Below are 21,139 nucleotides of genomic sequence, written 5' to 3'. Positions count from 1 at the left end.
TAGTGCAGTGGTTCAAATGGTACCACGTATTACTCCCTTCTACCTGCACCGCTGTTGCTGTGGCTCGTGTCACCTTGAAGGGTCCCTTTCGTCGGGGCTCGTGCCACTTTCACCGGAACACTCGCAGGTAGACTTTATCTCCGGGAAAGATGACTGGCTCCTCCTGGTCTGTGTCTTCTTTCTGTGCTTTCTCCTTTTCCTGTTTGGAAATAGTTTTGTGTATTTTGGTTAAAGTCCTCATGTACAACTTTAATTCATCCCCCAGCTGATCTAGGCTGGGTCCCTTATACGCCCCCTCAAGTCGATCCAGGCATAGGTCTCCCAGTCAGCATTTCATGCGGAGACAAATGCATCACCTGTGCGTTTCCATCCGATATGCCATCAAGGCTGTTGACAGGGCATCCACCCAGTTCATTTTCATGGTGGTGCAAATCTTATTCAGCTTCTGCTTAAGTGTGCCATTCACTCTCTCCACCATACCCTGCAACTGAGGGTGATACACACATGCCAACTTTTGTTTTATTCTCAGCTGTTAAACCACTAACTTTTAACTTTCCCCACAAAGGCAGCTCCATTATCAGAGCTTATTTCAGTTGGTATCCCAAACCTCGGACTCTCTGATCAGGAATTTCACCACTGTCATCGCCCCTATGTCCTTGGACGGTATTGTCTCCACCCATCTGCTGAACCTGTCCACAATCACAAGCATATATCGCTTTCCATATGCTGTTTTTCCCATGTCCACATAGTCCATCACCAAGTGTCTGAACGGTCCCTCAGGCACTGGAATGTGCCCTACTGGGGCCGTGATTGCTTTGCGTACATTGTTCTTAATGCACACCTCATATTCACATTCTGACAACCTTGCATCCATCATTGCTTGCAGCTTGTTGTGTAATTTTCCTTAACTCCTCCCCCCGTGCGCAATGGTCAAGACCATGCGCATCCGTTATCAAAATGTTCACCAGAGACAGAGGTGCAGCCAAAAGTCCCTCATGGTTGCGATACAGACCATTAGCATCCTTAGAGGCCCCCCTTTTTAGCCACACTGAGGCCTCATAGGGGCCCGCCCGCTCCTGCAGGGCCACCAGATCAGAAACCTGCTCTGTAGTCACCATAGGTAAAAGATCAGCAGTACTCACCTGCGCAGCCGCCCTGGCTGCCGCATCAGAGGCTGCATTTCCTTGAATAACAAAATCACGACCTTTGCGGTGGGCCTGACACTTAACAATAGCCAAACGCTTGGGACGCATCATTGTGTGTAGCAACTCCAAAATCTGATTATAATGCTGAATGGGGGAGCCGTCACTTTTGCGAAAGCCCCTTTGCTTCCAGACTGCTCCAAAGAGATGGCATACACCGTGTGCATATGCAGAGTCTGTGTAGATAGTAACTGTCTTATGTTGTCCTCGCCGGCACGCTGTAGTCAAAGCCTTTATCTCCGCTAATTGACCAGAACAGGGTTGTGCTCTGAAACGAGAGTGTGAAAATCATCACCCTGTGCCTGGACTACAGCAAACCCAGCCCTCAAGGCATCCCCATCTCTCCAACATGAGCCATCCACAAACAAAACCATCTCGCTATTTTCAATGGGAGAGCTCTCCAAGTCTGCTCTCAGTTTAGTGTAAACCAAAGACTCTGCCACACACTCATGTGGCTGCCCCTCATCCTCCAGGGGAATGCTGTCTGCAGGGTTTACTGTAGTGCAGCACTTTATTGTCACATCCGGGTAAGAGAGAAATGCAAAGTACGCTAGCTGCCTTGCTGGGGTCAACACAAATTTGCCTTTGTCAATAAGGTCCACCATCTTATGTGAAGTATAAAGTGTTTTTGCATTCTAGCTGTGTTACAGTATGTAACACAGCCTTCAACTTTTTTCCCCACACAATGCAGGACATGCAGGGGTGCCAAACAAAACAGTGGAGCTGCAGTGTAGCCAATTATTTCTTTCAGTAGTTTTAAAATCATTTCTGAGGCTGTGTGTTAGAGATGGAGGTGAGCAACACTGAGGCATCTCAGGGAACCATGTTGCCCATATTAAAAAACACACACGCATGCAACTCAGGCAATCCAGCATTTCTTATTTCAGTTATATATGACACTGCATGGGGGCGGCATGGTGGTGTAGTGGTTAGCACTGTTGCCTCACACCTCTGGGACCCGGGTTCGTGTCTCCGCCTGGATCACATGTGTGCGGAGTTTGCATGTTCTCCCCATGTCGTCGTGGGGTTTCCTCCAGGTACTCCGGTTTCCCCCCACAGTCCAAAAACATGCTGAGACTAATTGGAGTCGCTAAATTAACCATAGGTGTGCATGTGTGAGTGAGCCCTGCGATGGGCTGGCCCCCCATCCTGGGTTGTTCCCTGCCTCCGGACCCCCCGTGACCCAATAGGATAAGCGGTTTGAAAAATGGATAGATGACACTGCATGTTGTCGTTTTACATGTTCACTACAAGTCAGTGTTTTTTTCATTGTATGATTAATGCCACATTCATACCAAAAAACACACTAGACATACTGTACAAGGCAATCAAGGGAAAAACCTTCTCAGAATACAAAGTGAATGTATCAACCGAAGAAGGATGTTTCCTTTTCAGAATATTCATTTTTTTACCATGTGGAACCACTGTCCATGATTCAATTGAGTGCATTCAAAGAATGATACATCAAGACTAATAGTGACAAAATATTCATTTAATATGCATTGTACATGAATGTAGGACTTAGATGTTGATGAATTTCTCATCAGTGAAGGGCATATACACTCAGGGAAAAAAAAGTTGAAAACCCAGAACTATCCAATTTAGATGTAATTTGGTACACGTGCAGACCAGTGATGGATATGTAAATGATTAGAATTGCAAGGAGTTGGCATGTTTAATTACCAGACACAGGATGCCTCGTAGTCACATTAGACAGTGTTAACAGCACTTGACGGAGTTTGATAGGGTTGCATTGCGGGTTTGCATGAAGCCAGGTGGTCATATGGTGCAACTGCATGTGGGCCATGCGGATATCACAGTCGCCTGATATTGAAACCAATGGGCACGTGAGGCATCCACACACGTCGTGAAGTTTCTGGTCATCCAAGACAGACCACGCCAAGGAAGGATCGTTGGATTGTGCTCCAAGCATCACAGATCCCCATGACACCTGCGCCTGATATATGGACACAGCTACTGGACTCTCTACAACACCCTATATCATCGTGTCGCGATGACTGGCATCAGCTGGACTATAGGTTCACCGTCCCATGCATAGGCTGCCGTTCACAATAGCACAGAAACTGTTGCGATTGGAGTGGTGTAGTCACTGGGAGGCATGGACTGATGACGACTGGCGTCCTACCATGTTCAGCAATACATCTCAGTTCTGCAGTACCACAGATGACCGTCGTGTGCGTATGGTGGCGCCGCAGGGAGAAGAGCAATCCTGCCAACGCTGTGGAGTGACACACCACACTCTGACGGCACAGTGGTACACCAGTGACATCCTAGTGGTATCCGGGCCCAGGGGTGTGCTATACCCTACTGACATGGGACCAGCAGTGTGGCCATACCGCCAACTCCGTTTGATCTGATATTATAATCATCGAGATACTGTCACATGCCCTTTCATCACATGCAGATTTCATTTTCACAACTTAGTCTGTTGTGCTTCACTTTTTTGCCACCGAGTTTGTGTTCTGACACCAAGTTGATGGGAATTGATTATTTGAGCGTCATCTAAAGAGCTTATATTACTTTAGATGGTATTTAGACTCACATGGTATTTTGAAAAGATTCCCATATGCGCTGATTAGCTGGGGTTGATCCGAGCAGCTGTGCACTTTTCTCCTGTAACACAAAAGTTTGCTTTTAGGACAGAAAACAAGGTTAAGACCATATTATGTGGTTTGCATCTATCAAAATAAAACCAAAGTCACTGTTACCAAAAGAGTAACCATGTGTTGTCAAATTCCCTAACATTTTGCTTCATCTTACTTTGGATGTCCATGGTTAGGAGAGAAGCAGAAATCTGCTCAACCATTAGAAAGACTTTACTCGATACAGGGAGTGAGATCTTGTTGCAGGTGACAAGGCAGGATAGAGTGTATTTAGAAAAATAATGAAGAGGGAATGTGAGTGTGAGCTATTGTGGCATCTGTGTATAACCCAATATGGCGGCATCCTTCTGAATATAAATAACATAGCCAGCTTAATTAGCTTAGTCAAGTGTAATTGAACTAAGAAAAACTTAGCAATATACGTTCCCTGCTTGGTGTGATAAATACAGCAGCAGCTGCTGGTGGACGGGCTACAAACAGACATCAAGAAGAAATCCCACCTCACAACCATTTACTGTACCAAACCCCTTAATGTAACTTGTAAAGATGTAGGTATTGGAGTATTCACATATTCATTTGCAGTGTCCACTTCCTGTCCAGTAAATTTGGCAGGACGAAATTTGAATAACCTATAGGTCTGACTCATGTATGCGGCTGAAGGAGTAAAGGTAGAATGGGTGGAGAATCCTGGGCTGAGCTGCATGGTGGCCTGGGGGACAATCATGAAAACACAGACCCTGTGATATCCTCAAAACCCACAACTAAAAGGGGAGTCAGGAACCACTTGACCCGTTAAGCCACATGGTGGCCCTATGAGCAGGCAAACACACTACGGGCTAAGGGGTAGAAGACAGAGGAGAGAATAGGATGGCCAGTGACATGTGAACAGGACAAGGCAGGGATGGATTCTGACACAGGTGCCATACTACTTTGTTTAAATATGCCCAAGTGCTCAGAATGTTTTAGTGCAAGTCTTAGACAATGGTATCTCTGAATGAGGCAGCAGTTTGGTTCCTCCTGAAGGCCCTATAACTGTCCTGAGAAGTTGTTTGTATGCACTTACTACCTTGACACTTGTTGATGTACATGTGCTCTGCTCGAGCAGTAAAGGGGAGATCACATGCAGAGATGATTTTCTGTAGCCTCTCAGTCCGAGTAAAAATAAAATATCCTTGTCATATAGGAACCAAGTCTCTGGCTGGAAATTTCTACAACAGAGCCAATTAGTCATCTCTATAAATATATACAGATGTAGCCGCTTGAATTTTCCCCAGTTTCCATGATGGGACCTTGGCTGGTCCTTGGCTGATCCTTGGCTGGCCCCTGCTGGGTTCTGGGTGGGACCTTGACTGTAATGAGATCCCCCACTATGATGTAATGAATAAGTGGGCCGGCTCTTGCTGACACCCACTGTTCGAGAAATATGTACTTTTACTATTGTCATTTTGCTAGATGCCATTTCTTAGACATAACACCCTGCAGCAGCTTGATCTTAATTTAGCAATCACCCTTCTTAAGAACTGTCGCTTGAATATTTCCACCCCATACATGGTGATAAACAATGTTAAATGTTATTCGCATATCCTGTTTGTGTACCTCAGTAAAAGATACTGCGAGGGGAGTTACTCTTTCGAAGTTGGCTGAGTTCGACTGAGAGGCTGACACCTCGAAGTCAGGACCGGACTTCCCTTGCAGCAAGTAAAAAGTCATCACAGCTGTCTGTGTTGTTCTGTGTTCAGAGATTGGTTGGTTTTCAGCGTATATTTAGGGGAAAAAACCCAACACCCAACAGAACAAAAACAACACAGTAACACAGAGGTGTAGCTAAAAATTCTGGGCCCCTGACAGAAGGTCACCTTGCGCCCCTCTGTCGAATTTTACATACTGTGAAAGAGATTTGTTGAGCCATCTTCTAATCCAGTGCAATCCAGCTTTATTTGAAAAGCACTTTAAACAATCATATGGACCAAAGTGCTGCACAGAGGAATAAATAAAAACATTCACATACTTAAAAACGAAGTAAAATAAATTTAATAAAAACCAGAACACAAATTAAATGAGAGTAAAAGGCCATTAATAAAATAAAAACAAGAAATTACATTAATTAATAAAGAAAAGGCTAAGATTAAAATAAAATTTACTATTAAAGTCAACATCTCACAACATGCCAAAGGCCAAAGAGAAAGGATGAGTTTTAAGAAGAGATTTAAAAACGGACAGAGAAGAGGCCTCTCTAATGTGAAAAGGCAAGTCATTCCACATTTTAGGAGCTGCGACTGCAAAAGCTCGATCCCCTCTAAGCTCACGCTGAGTCTTAGGAACCGTCAGGAACAGCTGATCAGCTGACCTGAGAGAGCGGGTGGGGGTGTAAGGGTGAAGCAGCTCACAGAGGTCAGGTGGAGCAAGACCCTTGAGGGCTTTAAAAGCAAATAACAGAATTTTAAAATGAATCCTAAAATGTACGGGCAGCCAGTGGAGTGAGGCTAAAATGGGGGAGACATGCTCATATTTCCATGTGCGGCAGCATTTTGAACCTTCTGGAGGTGAACAATAGTGGAGCCTCTAACCCCAACATAGAGGGCGTTACAGTGGTCCAGACTAGTAGTGACAAAAGAGTGGATTACTGTCTCAAAGTGCTGCCTAGAAAGAATTGGCTTTATTTTGGCCAACTGCTTCAATTGTAAAAAGCTTGACTTGACAACTGACCTTATCTGAGTGTAAGAGCAAAGGAAACTGAATCCACTACTGTATGTTCTGTCCTGTACATTTTTATTACAGTTTTTCTCAATTGCTTTGGCTCAGTTCTCAAATGATTTTGATGATCTCTGAACAATTCGCATCTTTTTCACATCAGATTGGAATTTCTTATTGATTTGAGCAAATTGCAAATGTTTTGGCACATGTGTGCAAAGAGTACATACAACTGTCTGCAGTTTGGACAACAAATAATTGCAAATGGCTTGTTGATCAAAACTGATGACTCGATTCTCACTTACACTGTCAAACACTTCAGAACTTCTCAGACATTTTTTATTGTGTAAGCCATCACATTCAAAACGATCTATTCAATTATCATAATTAGTATTCATGAATGTATATTCTAAAATATATCTAACATTGACATTGTTTGTAATGTCTGCTACATTGGCACATGCCCTGTAATTGCAATCGCAATCTAATTGCAAAGTACCTCTAATATGACTCAACCATTTAACCATTTAACCAATCAACTTTGGGAGTATATATATGTAGATTGCCCACAGCACAATCACTGCTGTAGAATGTTTTGAGAATGGAGGACGTTCACAACGCTGAACTGCAGCAACATGCTCGTGGAAGAGCAATTGGAAGGCGTGTAAGAATACGTGGTGGTGGTAGAGGAAGAAATAATCGAGGAAGAGGTGGAAATAGAAGAGTCAGAGTCTCTGATGAAATCAGAGCCACACTTGTGGATCATGTCATAAATCATGGTTTTACAATGGAAGAGGCTGGTCGAAGAGTACAGCCTAATGTAAACAGGTCCACAGTGTCATCAATTGTGCAAACCTTTCGTAGGGGAAACAGGTACATATGTATTTTTTTGTTTTACAGTATGTAAAGTATTTTTACAGTATAAACAACAATATCCATCCATCCATCCATCATCTCCTGCTTGATCCTGGGTCGGGTCGCGGGGGCAGCAGCCTCAGCAGGGAGACCCAGACTTCCCTCTCCCCGGCCACTTCGTCTAGCTCCTCTGGGGGGACCCCGAGGCGTTCCCAGGCCAGCCGAGAGACATAGTCTCTCCAGCGTGTCCTGGGTCTTCCCCGGGGCCTCCTCCCAGTGGGACATGCCCGGAATACCTCCCCAGGGAGGCGTCCCGGAGGCATCCTGATCAGATGCCCGAGCCACCTCATCTGGCTCCTCTCGATGCGGAGGAGCAGCGGCTCTACTCTGAGTCCCTCCCGAATGACTGAGCTCCTCACCCTATCTCTAAGGGAGAGCCCAGCCACCCTGCGGAGGAAACTCATTTCGGCCGCTTGTACCCGCGATCTCGTTCTTTCGGTCACAACCCAAAGCTCATGACCATAGGTGAGGGTAGGAACGTAGATCGACTGGTAAATCGAGAGCTTCGCCTTTTGGCTCAGCTCTCTCTTCACCATGACAGACCGATGCAGCGCCCGCATGACTGCCGACGCCGCACCGATCCGCCTGTCGATCTCCCGCTCCATCGTTCCCCCACTCGTGAACAAGATCCCGAGATACTTAAACTCCTCCACTTGGGGGAGGACCCCATCCCCAACCCGGAGAGAGCACTCTACCCTTTTCCGGCTGAGAACCATGGTCTCGGATTTGGAGGTGCTGATTCTCATCCCAGCCGCTTCGCACTCGGCTGCGAACTGCTCCAGCGAGAGCTGAAGGTCACGGCTCGATGAGGCCAACAGAACCACATCATCTGCAAAAAGCAGAGACCTAATCCTGAGGTCACCGAACCGGACGCCCTCAACGCCCTGGCTGCGCCTAGAAATTCTGTCCATAAAAACTATGAACAGAATCGGTGACAAAGGGCAGCCCTGACGGAGTCCAACCCTCACCGGGAACGAGTCCGACTTATTGCCGCCCATGCGGACCAAACTCTGGCACCGGTCATACAGGGACCGAACCGCCCTTAAAAGGGAGCCCGGTACCCCATACTCCCGGAACACTCCCCACAGGACCCCACGAGGGACACGGTCGAATGCCTTTTCCAAGTCCACAAAACACATGTAGACTGGTCGGGCAAACTCCCATGAACCCTCCAGAACCCTGCTGAGAGTATAGAGCTGGTCCACTGTTCCACGGCCAGGGCGAAAACCACACTGCTCCTCCTGAATCCGAGGTTCGACAATCCGGTGGACCCTCCTTTCCAGGACCCCCGAATAGACCTTACCAGGGAGGCTGAGGAGTGTGATCCCCCTGTAGTTGGAGCACACCCTCCGGTCCCCCTTCTTAAAGAGGGGGACCACCACCCCGGTCTGCCAGTCCAGAGGTACTGCCCCCGATGTCCACGCGATGCTGCAGATGCGTGTCAACCAGGACAGCCCCGCAGCATCCAGAGCCTTGAGGAACTCTGGGCGAATCTCGTCCACCCCCGGGGCCCGGCCACCGAGGAGCTTTTTGACCACCTCAGCGACCTCCACCCCCGAGATAGGCGAGTCCACCCCCAAGTCCCCACACTCTGCTTCCATATTGGAAGGCGTGTCGGTGGGATTGAGGAGGTCTTCGAAGTACTCCCTCCACCGACCCAAAACGTCCCGAGCTGAGGTCAGCAGCGCACCATCCCCACCATAAATAGTGTTGATGCTGCACCGCTTTCCCGCCCGGAGCCGCCGGATGGTGGACCAGAATCTCCTCGAAGCCGTCCGGAAGTCGTTCTCCATGGCCTCACCAACAGGCCCACACCCGAGTTTTTGCCTCAGCGACCGCCAAAGCCGCATTCCGCTTGGCCTGCCGGTAGCCGTCAGCTGCGTCTGGAGTCCCACAGGCCAGAAAGGCCCGATAAGACTCCTTCTTCAGCTTGACGGCATCCCTTACCACCGGTGTCCACCAGCGGGTTCGGGGATTACCGCCGCGACAGGCACCGACCACCTTGCGGCCGCAGCTCCGGTCAGCCGCCTCCACAATGGAGGCACGGAACATGGCCCATTCGGACTCAATGTCCCCCGCCTCCCCCGGGATATGGGAGAAGTTCTGCTGGAGGTAGGAGTTGAAACTCTCCCTGACAGGGGATTCCGCCAGACGTTCCCAGCAGACCCTCACTATACGCTTGGGCCTGCCAGGCCTGGCCGGCTTCCTCCCCCACCAGCGGAGCCAACCCACCACCAGGTAGTGATCGGTTGACAGCTCCGCCCCTCTCTTCACCCGAGTGTCCAAAACATGCGGCCGCAAGTCCGACGACACGACTACAAAGTCGATCATCGAACTGCGGCCTAGGGTGTCCTGGTGCCAAGTGCACATATGGACACCCTTATGCTTGAACATGGTGTTCATTATGGACAGTCCGTGACGAGCACAGAAGTCCAATAACAAAACACCGCTCGGGTTCAGATCGGGGGGGCCGTTCCTCCCAATCACGCCCCTCCAGGTCTCACTGTCGCTGCCCACGTGAGCATTGAAGTCCCCCAGCAGAACAAGGGAGTCCCCAGGAGGAGCGCTCTCCAACACCCCTTCCAAGGACTCCAAAAAGGGTGGGTATTCCGAACTGCTGTTTGGCGCATAAGCGCAAACAACAGTCAGGACCCGTCCCCCCACCCGAAGGCGGAGGGAGGCTACCCTCTCGTCCACTGCGGTAAACCCCAATGTACAGGCGCCCAGCCTGGGGGCAATAAGTATGCCCACGCCCGCTCGGCGCCTCTCCCCGCGGGCAACTCCAGAGTGGAAAAGATAAACAACAATATTGTAAAGGTAAATGCAAGTCTATTTGTTCATTCTATAGAACTGCACGACAACCTCGCGCTGGTGGCAGAGCAGCAGTATTTAACCAACTGCAAGAACAAGAAATTTGCAACATGGTCATAGCCAACAATTCCATCAGGCTAAGAGAGATCCAAAGTGCAATCATAAATGACAATGAGGTCTTTGCAAATATTAATTCTGTCAGCATTTCCACCATAGACAGAGTTTTAGAAAGACATCAGATGACTATGAAACAGCTCTATAAGGTGCCATTTGAGAGGAACAGTGAAAGAGTCAAGGCATCGCGGTACCAGTATGTCCAGGTAAACCACTGGTGTGCACTTAGTGAGTTTTCCTGTATTTCTAAGATGCCTGTATTACTTTACTGTAAGTTTCAGAAACCCATAAGAAAATACGTTTACTGTTAAATTTTTTCCTGTGTTCCTTCATAGAGAATCATGGAGTTAGAACTACATGAAACGACCCACATTCTTGTTTTTGCGGACGAGGCTGGGTTTAATCTGTCCAAAGGCCGGAGACGTGGTCGCAATCTCATTGGACACCGAGCCACAATTGACACACCAGGCCAACGTGGGGCCAATATTACAATGTGTGCTGCCATTTCAGAGAACGGTGTGAGCACACATATTCCACACATTGGGCCCTATAATACCCAACTTCTCCTGGCCTTCCTAAATGCACTTTACAGAGACCTGATTCTAGAACAAGAAAGAGGTTTGGTTAGACCACATTTGCCTAATTATGTTGTTGTCTGGGATAATGTCAGCTTCCACCGAACCAACAGCGTTAGTGACTGGTTTGCTGCACATGAAAGGATAACAGTGGAATTCCTTCCACCATACTCTCCGTTCCTAAATCCAATAGAAGAGTTTTTTTTAGCATGGAGGTGGAAAGTGTATGATCATAGACCACAAAATCAGATGTCTTTGTTGGATGCCATGAATGCTGCATGTGAGGACATCACAGCTGACCATTGCAGGGGATGGGTGCGGCATTCAAGGAGATTTTTTCCACGGTGTGTGGCAATGGAAAACATCAGATGTGATGTTGATGAAAATCTTTGGCCTGACCAACGTGAGCGACAAGATGTCCACCAAGAATATATATATATATTTTTTTCCCCATGAATGTTATTTGTTGTTTTTATGTATTTGTGGTAATACACAAATATGAAATGTAAAGTGAAATCTTGTTACTCTTGTCAGTTACTTTACATGTACAGTAATACACTTGTATTGTGTATATACACGTGAAGTACAAAAATAAACACTGTACAAATACAAATGTTCATAGATTTTTTCATTTCTTTTCTACATACTATTGACTTTTCTCAACAAATATGAGATTTTTGTTTAAACCCTTAATTTTCATGGTTGACTGTTGTGGTGAAAAAACAACTAAACATTTTGACCAGTGTGGCTCACACAATGACAAAAATACTTTAGATTTTGGTGGCCTTGGCCAAATTATTGACACAAAAACTAGGTTTTGAAGCATGAATTAAATGTTTTGGGTGAGTAACTACATTTTGCAGACATGCTATAAAGTTTTGAAGTTCCTGCAAACAGTTGTGACATTTGTACTCACAGTTTAGAGAATGTTAAGACTGTTTCGAAAAATGTGCCAAAGCAATTGAGAAAAACTGTAAACAACCCATGACACACATACGAGTCCTGTTTTAACTTTCAGGGCTGATGGTCTGCAGCCTGGCTTGCGATCTACAGTGCAGCGCAGGCGCAGTCACTGTGTTGAGCCCGGCGTTATATTAATGATGCAGCCTTTCACACTGACCAGTGAGAAATAACCTTGAAAATGACTGTGCTCTTTGTGGTTCTCCTTTTGGAAACATCTTACCACCAAGCAACAGATTAAACGTATCTTCTACTTATCAGTTAATCAGAAATGTCATGCAGTAAACAGAGGTTAGACAGCAAAAATTACTTTTGTATTTTTATCTTTTATCTTGGAGCAAACAGTTTTAATTGATGTACATGAGAGTAAGTGGTGAATCAGTTTGTTTGCTTTCTAGCTTTCTAGCACTTGGGTACGCAACCATTCATCAGTATGTGAGCACTGCCATCTGGCTTTAAAGAGTAAGTCTACTGTAATACTATTATTACAGTAGTATTATTAGTATTATTATCAGCTTATTGTGAGAATGGGGTGTGGGAAAAATGTCTCAAATGCAGACTGATTACGGTGATCAGGAGCTTACTAATGAAAATGAGAAGAGCAAAGGGTTTGAACATCATAGTGGTTCCACTTGTTTTGAATCAGCCATTGAGAAACTGACAAAGGGACCGGAAACAGGGAGGTACATGCTACAGAGCAGGCTGATCTGATTGGCTGTTCACACAGGTTTGCACGGCACTGCAGTGATTTACATTTTAATTTTTCTGGGTGTCTGTTAGCTTAACCCTAATAAATCAGTTTCACTTGTTGGATTTCTACTTATGGTCCAGCATGGTGGTGCAATGGTTAGCATTATTGCCTCACACTTCTGGGAGCTGGGTTTGAGTTGCGGCCATAACACCATGCGTGTGAAGTTTGCATGTTTTTCCTGTGTTGTTGTGGGGTTCCCCCCGAGTCCAAAAACATACTGAGGCTAATTGGAGTTACCAAATTGCCTGTACACTGTTAGCCCGGATTTAGTTTCTACTTAAATATTAAAGCATTATATACTAAAAAGAAAAAGTTTGATGATATCACTTCATAATTTTAAGTATATTCTACTAATTTGTTGGCATAGTCCAATGTGCAAATAATGTGAAGTACAATAAGCTTAAATTGAAAAGTTATTGAACAGACCACACCTCTTCTTCCCAATTGTGATAACTGCCTATTAACAGAGTAATGAGCAGTTGCTCAAGGTATCAGTGTGTGTGTGTTTTCCTTATTTCAACAGTCTATATTGCAGCCTGCTCTTACACAGACACATAATACAAAACAAAAACAGTCTAAAACTGATTTTTTGTTGCGGTTGTGTGGATTCAAACACCGCTGGCGAGGAACTGGAAGGTGAGTTTAACTCCCTCAGTTGTAAAAACTTCATTTAAACTTTCGTCATTTCGACGGAAATTTTTAGACACTGGCTAATTTACCTGGCTGTGCAATGTATATTTACCTAACTGTGGGGGGGAGGGTTTTGGGGGCAGCGGTGGAAACAATTTTTTAACATTTACCGGTTCGTTGGCTTTTTTTTATCCACAACTAATCGATATCTAATGCTAGTGTAACCCAGCCTTAGATTGAGCTACGCATTAATATGTTCATATTATTATTTTTCTTTTTTTGTGAGTATTCCCCTTTCAGAATTGAGGGAGTGTCGTAAACAAGATGCAGCGTTACGGCAGCTGGTTGTCATGGTACTCCTAGTGGGGATTCGCGGGCTTCGCCTTTAGGCTTTCACCTGGCCGGCTGCAACCGTTATTTTTTCCAAGAAGATAGCGGGAACACATGCGGCTGTTTTACGCGGTTTACCACGGCCTATTGTATCTGGTAAGTTCCTTTAAGACAACATAAGCGAATATGTATCTTAAGATGTGTATGTGACTTAAAATGCCCTATATTAAAGCTAATTCGCCGTAAACTAGCAAAATAATAAATGTGATGTCAGTGTTCAGACTTTTCCAGTCTGTTAGGTTTCTTAAGGTAAATGTTGTTAATGTTTGCTCATTTGCAGGGAAAATAAAGAGAAATTCTTAGAGTTAAGTCTAAAGACACCGATTAAATAATGGTTTGGAAGTGCAAGTATTGTCCTTTTAGCTGTGAAAAAAGAGCACAATTATTTAAACATTACAGGCTAAAACACGGAGGTTATACCAGAACCGAGCCTTTTCCTTGTTTACATCAGGAATGTTTGTGCACATTTAAATCATTAAATGCACTAAAAGTTCACCTGTCCCGCATTCACACAAAAACTCCAGATCAGCAACAAAGTACAGATATACCAACTAAGTTTAGCTGTCTGTCGTGTGGATTTACAGAGTCTTGTTCAGAGAGTGACTTTTTCACTCACCTGCATCGTGCACATCTAAAAGTAAATCATAAAGTCAGATGCCCTTATGAAGACTGTAATTTTGAAAGCAGTGTTTACTCCACCTTCAAAGCACACAAGAGTAAAGTACACAAACAACAGATCTCAAAGAGGTTTAAATCAGAAATTGTTGGTGACAATATTATAAGCCATGACAGTAATGCTTCACAAGAGCAGATGTCAGATGATGATATTGAGGACACACAAGAGTTGTCTGAGGTAACTGAATGTGATCTGCACGATTTAGAAAAACAGCTTGAGCACAACTTGGCATCTTTACTACTAAAGATGCACACTGTTTTGCACATACCAGAGAGTGCAGTGCAAGATGTGATAGAGCAGCTCTGTCAAATCAATAAGCTCTCACAACCACTTGTACAACACAGAGTCAGTGGCATATTAAACAAATATTGTGCTGACATGGATGAGACTGTTATTAAAGAGATTATCAATGCTGTGTCAGAAAGTAACATGATGACACATTGTTCCAAAGATGGACCTTTAGGAACTGCCAAAAAAAGAGCAGCCTATGTGCGTAGAGAGTTTCCACTGGTAAATCCAATTGAATATGTTGTGGAGAAAGGCAAAAAAACTCTTGCATATGTTCCCATTGTTCCTATGCTACAGAAGTTGCTTAACAAAACTGATGTTTTAGACAAAGCTATGTCAGAAAAAGTACATGTCCCTCAGGAATTCAGATCATATACTGATGGGCAATACTTTACTGAAAATCCATTTCTTGCAAAAGATGAGTTCACAATTGCTCTTGTACTTTACATTGATGACTTTGAAGTCGCCAATCCTCTTGGAACATCAAAGCTTAAACACAAGATGTGTGCAGTATACTGGGTTATTGCAAACATACCTTCAAAATATCGGTCAACCCTCAGCTCTATCCAACTTGCTCTACTGTGCAATACCTCCACAGTCAAGGAGTGTGGTTATGCAAAAGTTTTCCAACCTCTGATCTATGATCTAAAATTATTGGAGCAGAATGGCGTTTACCTGGAGCAACTAGGTGCAAGTGTGAAAGGTACAGTCTTGTATGTTGCAGCTGACAATCTTGCTGCCCACTCTCTTGCAGGTTTCCTGGAGAGTTTTACTGTCGACAAGTTCTGCAGATTCTGTTTGGCAAGCAGTAGAGACACTCAACAACAAGAGGTATGTTCTGGTTTCTTTCAACTCCGAGACAAAGAGTCCCATGACAGGCAGGTGCAGGATATCAGAGAGGACCCTGGAATGACTCGAGCTTATGGTGTGAAAGGAGCATGTCCTTTAACTGAGAATCTTGAGCACTTTCATGTGGTCAGTGGGTACCCTCCTGACATCTTGCATGATATTTTGGAAGGTATTGTTCCAGTTGAATTGTCCCTGTGCCTTACAGACCTGATAGGCAAGACTTATTTCACCCTAGATATGCTGAATCAGGCCATCAGGTGTTTTAAGTACTCATTTAGTGACAAAACAGATCGACCTCAGGTTATTGGAAAGGGATTTTCCAGTAAAGGGACCATTGGTGGAAATGGCCATGAGAACTGGTGTCTCATAAGGCTCCTTCCATTTCTCATTGGTCACTGTGTCCCTGAGGGTGACAACACTTGGGAAATTCTCATGCTGCTCAAAGATATTACTGAGCTAGCTGTAGCACCAAAGCATACAGAAGAGACGCTTAACTTTCTGGACTGTAAGATAGCAGAGCACAGGCACTTACTGCAGTCAACATTTCCAGAGTTTCGTTTAAGGCCAAAACATCACTTTGTGGAACATTATCCTCAGCTGGTAAGGAAATTTGGTCCCCTGTCTGAGGTTTGGACAATGCGGTTCGAGGGGAAGCATAAATTCTTTAAGAGGGTAATTCGCACTGCTCAGAACTTTAAAAATGTTGCCACGACACTTGCTACAAAACACCAGAAGGCAGTCAGTTACCATCTCGATTGTAGCTCATTTTTCAGACCATCAGTTGAGATGTCAAAGGTTACTCCAGTTTTGCTTGCCACCTTCCCTCACAGTGTGCAGACAGCAATTGCTCAAAACTTTACAACACCAGAGTCGGTGCTTGAAGCTGCATCTGTCAGTGTAGATGGAATCAAGTATCATCCAGGCATGATACTGTCTTCTGGGTCATGCTCTGGTCTGCCTGCATTCGTCCAGATTCACAAGATTGTTGCAGTTAATGTAGAGATTCTATTTGTCTGTCACAAATTGGCCGCATGGTACAGGGAGCATTTGAGATCTTACCAACTTCATTGTGATAGTGTTACTTCTATGTGTGTGTTGAAGATGTCAGATTTAAATGATGTCCTCCCATTATCAGCATACATGGTACAAGGAGAGCTTATGGTGACACTGAGACGATTTGTAATTTGCTAAACAGCTGTCTGTCTTTTTTTTTTTTTCTTTTAATTTTTCAGATGGCCATGGAACAGAAATTAACAATGCGGGTTATCATCTCCGAGGGTGATATAAGAAAGATGACAATGAACCCTCGACCATACATACTTGAAGATTTGATTAGCTGGCTCAAAGGCACTCTCCAAACAAACTACAATTTTACCTTACAGTACCAAGATCCTGAATTTAACAATGAATTATGCAACCTCACAGACTTGTCTGAGCTCCCAGATAAACCAACGGTCAAAATCATCCCTATCATTGAGCTTGTACCAGTCCCTGGAGGTTCTGAATTATGTAGTGACACAGGCAGCCAAGCAGACACCGAGATCCTGTCCATCTCTTTGGATAGAAGTTCTCAGTGGCCAGCGGTATTTTAAATTCCAAAATTTCAAGTCGATGTAGATTATAGACTACGCCAAGGTAACCTGCAGTATTTCAGGGATGCAACCTTTCTTAAAGTCACAAAAGAACTAAAGCATGACATACTCGAGAAATTGGCTGAGACCATGTATGCATTTAAAGCATACCCAACAAAGGAAGATTTTGAGACTGTTGCTAAGGCTTTAGTGCAAACACACCCATGCCTTAAAGAAACTGGGTCACACTCTGGCTGGAATGGTTGGAAGAATAGCCTTAAGTTCAAAATGGGTAATTATAGAACCAAAATGCGGCAGCTGGGTCGACTTGATGTTACTGTCAATGGTGGCAAGCGAAGAAGTGACACTACAAATGGCGATCCTCCAAACACACAGATCAAGAAGCCAAAGAAAGGGGAAATAAATTTCCTGCCTGATTTTCCAGAGGGGATGACTGACCAAAACATGGAAGTAGCTCGTGAGGTTCTGGTCAATGAAATGATGAAGACAAAGCCAAAGGAATCCCTGGTTAAGAAAGAGATGGATGTGACGTTTGCTTTTCGCAGAAAGGAGATTGTCAATGAGAAGCCTGCCATCAGCCAGGTGGTGCATCGTTGGCCAGCTCTTTTTACAGAAAATCAGGTTTGTGTTTAGTGTCTACATATCATGTAGTGTTGAGTGTGTCAGATTAAAACAGTGTGAACATTGACTGATGCATTGTTTGCCATGTTTCAGGTTTATTATGAATTTGGCAGAGTGGTAGGGAAAAATCTCAGAGAGAACTTCTTGGATGCACTTGACAATTTGTCTCCAAGCCTCATGGACCTCTTCAAAAAGAAGAAAGGCCTTACTGGTCAGCTTTTGGCTGAACTTTTATACCAGACAAAGGTAAGTTAACATATCTACATCAGTCCTGTTTTCCTATGAAGCTTTTCCTCCTTATCCTTTTTGTTTCTTGTCTAATTTTTCTCTCCCCCTCTTTGCTCGTCTCTATTTCTCCCTCTTCTATTCATTTTCTACACCTTTTTTTACCTCTGCATTTTCTATTCTCATAATTTTATCTCCTATTTCCATTAATTTTTTTCCTAATCTCTTCTTGTAATTTCTTGTAAATTACAGTCAGTATCCTTATAAAGTGTTTTATTCCATGTCCACTATCGTCTAGACAACTGAGCCAACAGACGTCAGATGCCTTTGTCTTCGGGGACTGCCGGTCACCTTGGGCGATGATCCTTCTGCCTTCTTCAAGACCTGCTTTGTAAGCATATTCATTTTTATACATGTTGCAGATGCATGTGAGGGGCCGTGCAAGCACACACACTCACACACACACACACACATACATTCTCCTCTTGCACACATTCTCCTCTCTCTCACACACACACACATTCTGCTCTCTCTCTCACACACACACACACATTCTCCTCTCACACACACATCCTTCTCCTATCCTCCTCTCCTCTGAGAGGAGAATGTGAGTGTGAGAGGAAAATGTGTGTGAGTGCCAGAATGAATTATGGCTTGCACGGCCCCTCATAAATGCATGTTCTTTGTTTTTATTTTATTTTTAAACCATTAATCCGCACTACTATGTGCTACAGATTTATTCAGTTTTTCAGACTTGGAGTTTTTTTTATTTATTTTTACCATAAAATTGTCTGTATGTTTAATCAGTGGCATGAAATTAACTGAAAAAACTTGGCTGAAAAAATTTGGGTTCAGTTAACATTAAATATTTTGCTGTAATTGTACAGTGAAAAGGAAGCTGAACAAGCCAGGCCTCATATCTTGTATGAACAGAATGTCTTTTACTAATATATCAGTGTACAGTGTTTCTTTTTAGGGTATTTGTATTGTTAACACTTCGAAAATGTTTGTGCTAACTAACACACGATTGTACATTTGTTTCTCTGTAAGGACACAGCTGACAATGACTTGTACAGGCAAACTCCAGTGGGATTGCTTTTCATTGGTGAAGAGAACCTTAAGCTGAACCCATCCAAAGTGGGAATCATCTTGGAAGGGAATGTGGTGATGGATGATCTGGCCAACCTTCCTCAGGCCTTCTATGTCCTTTTTGGACTGATATATGCCCTGCACCTGGACTATCCCAGATACATGAAAAACACTTTTTGCTTTGTTCAGCAGGTGATGTTTAACCTGGGTAAAAGTGAGCTGCCACCAAAAATTCAGACTCTGAAAAACCAACTTGCAGTGTAAAGAGGTGTTGTTACACTATTTCTCCAGATAGGAGAAAGATTGTTTGTTCTTTTAGAAAAGGGACTTATTTGCACTGTTATGCACTTTTTTCTATTTATGTAATTGGACTGGCACTGATATGTCTGGTTTTGATTCAGATTAACAAACCAAAAACTGAGGAAAACAGTTTGCAGTGTTAAGTGGTGTTCTTAATTGTTGCACCTGATACCAGGTGCCTAATTTTATGTCGTGCTTTTAGAAAAACAATCTGTTGTGTATGTTCACAATAAAGCATTTTACCCCTAACCGGGGTGTTTTCAACAAATGTTTCATCTGATTTCTTGACCTGAATAACTATTTATAATCCACCAGATTAAAAACTGAAATAATAATTTAATGATAATAACTGAATAAGTAAGCTACAACTAGGTATTTGGTACATTATACTTAAGATATTAAGTGTATTAATTGTGCAAAGAAGTTAACTTAGCAAAACATGTCAAGTTAAATCGATTTTGAATTGAGTGTAATGTACTTAACATTTTCAGTTAAATGAACTTAGGTTTTCATTACAAATTACTTATTTTTTTAAGGCAACCGGTTTCCTCAAATTTTTAAAGTAAATTCAACTTATCCGGGTTTACAGTGTAGGTGTGACTGGTATCTGTGCCCTGCGATATGTTGGTGGCCCATGCTGGGTTGTTCCTTGCCTCACACCCATATCCTCCAGGACAATGTACGCTACTGTAATGCAGAATTGAGATCTTGCAAGTACAAGTATGAGTACATTGGAGGGCACGTCAGAGGCGGAAATGCTGTAGGTGACGTCAGATGCCGGAGACTTGGTGGAAAATCTGAATGAACAGCGAGGGGAATTTGGAATCTCTTGAGGAATATATCGACTGGTACTTCAACATTATAGTCATGAAGAAGAACGCAAACGCTTCTTCTCCAGCCAAAAGCGAGACGCCGTCCTCCAAAAGAAGTTGCCCGGCAGACTCCCCTGGCACAGCATCGCCGACTGGTAAAGACTTTGCCGACATCTTGGATTCAATCGACAAACGATTGTCCAGTTTCGACGCGAGGTTGGCTCTGCTCGAGATTCTACATCAGGAATTCAAATCCCTGAGGGAATCTTTGGAATTCAACCAGCAGCAGGTGGAAACACTCGCTGCTGAAAACGCCTCACTACGGGACTCGGTTAAGTGTCTAACTGAAAATGTGACCCATCTAAATGAAGAAAATAAAAAAATAAAAGAGACTGTCGCCGATCTACAGGCCTGCAGCATGAGAAATAACCTGGTGTTTTCAGGCATCCCAGAATTACCGTCAAAACCTTTATCAAGAACCACCTGAAACTTTCGGAGGACACTGTGAAAAACATCTGCTTTGAGAGAGTCCATCGGCTGGGAGCCAAGAGGCCTGGTGCACTGAGACCGCGTCCTATTGTGGCTAAATTTGGATATTTTAAGCAGAAGGAGCAGGTGAAGAGCCGCGGCAGGGAGCTGAAAGGAACGGACTTTGGCGTAAACGACCAGTTCCCCAGAAATCCTGGAGCGACGCAAAGTTCTGCTCCCAATCCGACGCAACTTTATTTAGAAGGGCTCCCGAGTTGTCATCGCCGTAGACCAGCTGTACGTGGATGGGCAGCTGTACCGCGACCCCAGTACCACTCCCTGGTTATATTAACACCAGTCCAGATAAGAACCCGTTATATATTTTTCTTATTTCCTCTAATCGTCTTCCATTAACATCTCTCTAGCTTATACATGTTAATCTGCTAATTGAACATGATGTCATATCAAATACATTACCGTCAGTCTCCGCAGCGCTACAGTGCTAACAATGTTTCCGCTTCTCTCTTGTCCTCACGTATACCCTCACCAACTTGCC

At 44.2% G+C, this 21,139-nt stretch overlaps 1 protein-coding gene across 2 annotated transcripts; it reads left to right on the top strand.

Annotated features, from left to right (window-relative positions):
* The first annotated feature begins 12,899 nt into the window (after positions 1 to 12,899).
* Positions 12,900 to 19,473, top strand: LOC125727490 (sterile alpha motif domain-containing protein 3-like). 2 transcript variants are annotated; one of them, XM_049004262.1, is made up of 7 exons: positions 12,900 to 13,279; positions 13,574 to 13,759; positions 15,382 to 15,458; positions 16,709 to 17,689; positions 17,783 to 17,935; positions 18,213 to 18,305; positions 18,965 to 19,473. In XM_049004262.1, the coding sequence occupies exons 4-7, from the start codon at positions 17,198 to 17,200 to the stop codon at positions 19,265 to 19,267; spliced, it is 1,041 nt and encodes a 346-aa protein (XP_048860219.1). In that variant the 5' UTR covers positions 12,900 to 13,279; positions 13,574 to 13,759; positions 15,382 to 15,458; positions 16,709 to 17,197; the 3' UTR covers positions 19,268 to 19,473. The 2 variants fall into 2 exon arrangements, with proteins under 2 accessions (XP_048860219.1, XP_048860218.1); XM_049004261.1 differs by having other exon boundaries at positions 12,900 to 13,759.
* Positions 19,474 to 21,139: the final 1,666 nt, after the last annotated feature.

Source organism: Brienomyrus brachyistius, unplaced genomic scaffold (assembly GCF_023856365.1).
Source record: "Brienomyrus brachyistius isolate T26 unplaced genomic scaffold, BBRACH_0.4 scaffold99, whole genome shotgun sequence".
Classification (NCBI taxonomy): domain Eukaryota; kingdom Metazoa; phylum Chordata; class Actinopteri; order Osteoglossiformes; family Mormyridae; genus Brienomyrus; species Brienomyrus brachyistius.
The sequence above is the reverse complement of the archived record's forward strand: the minus strand, read 5'-3'. Positions and strand labels throughout refer to the sequence as shown.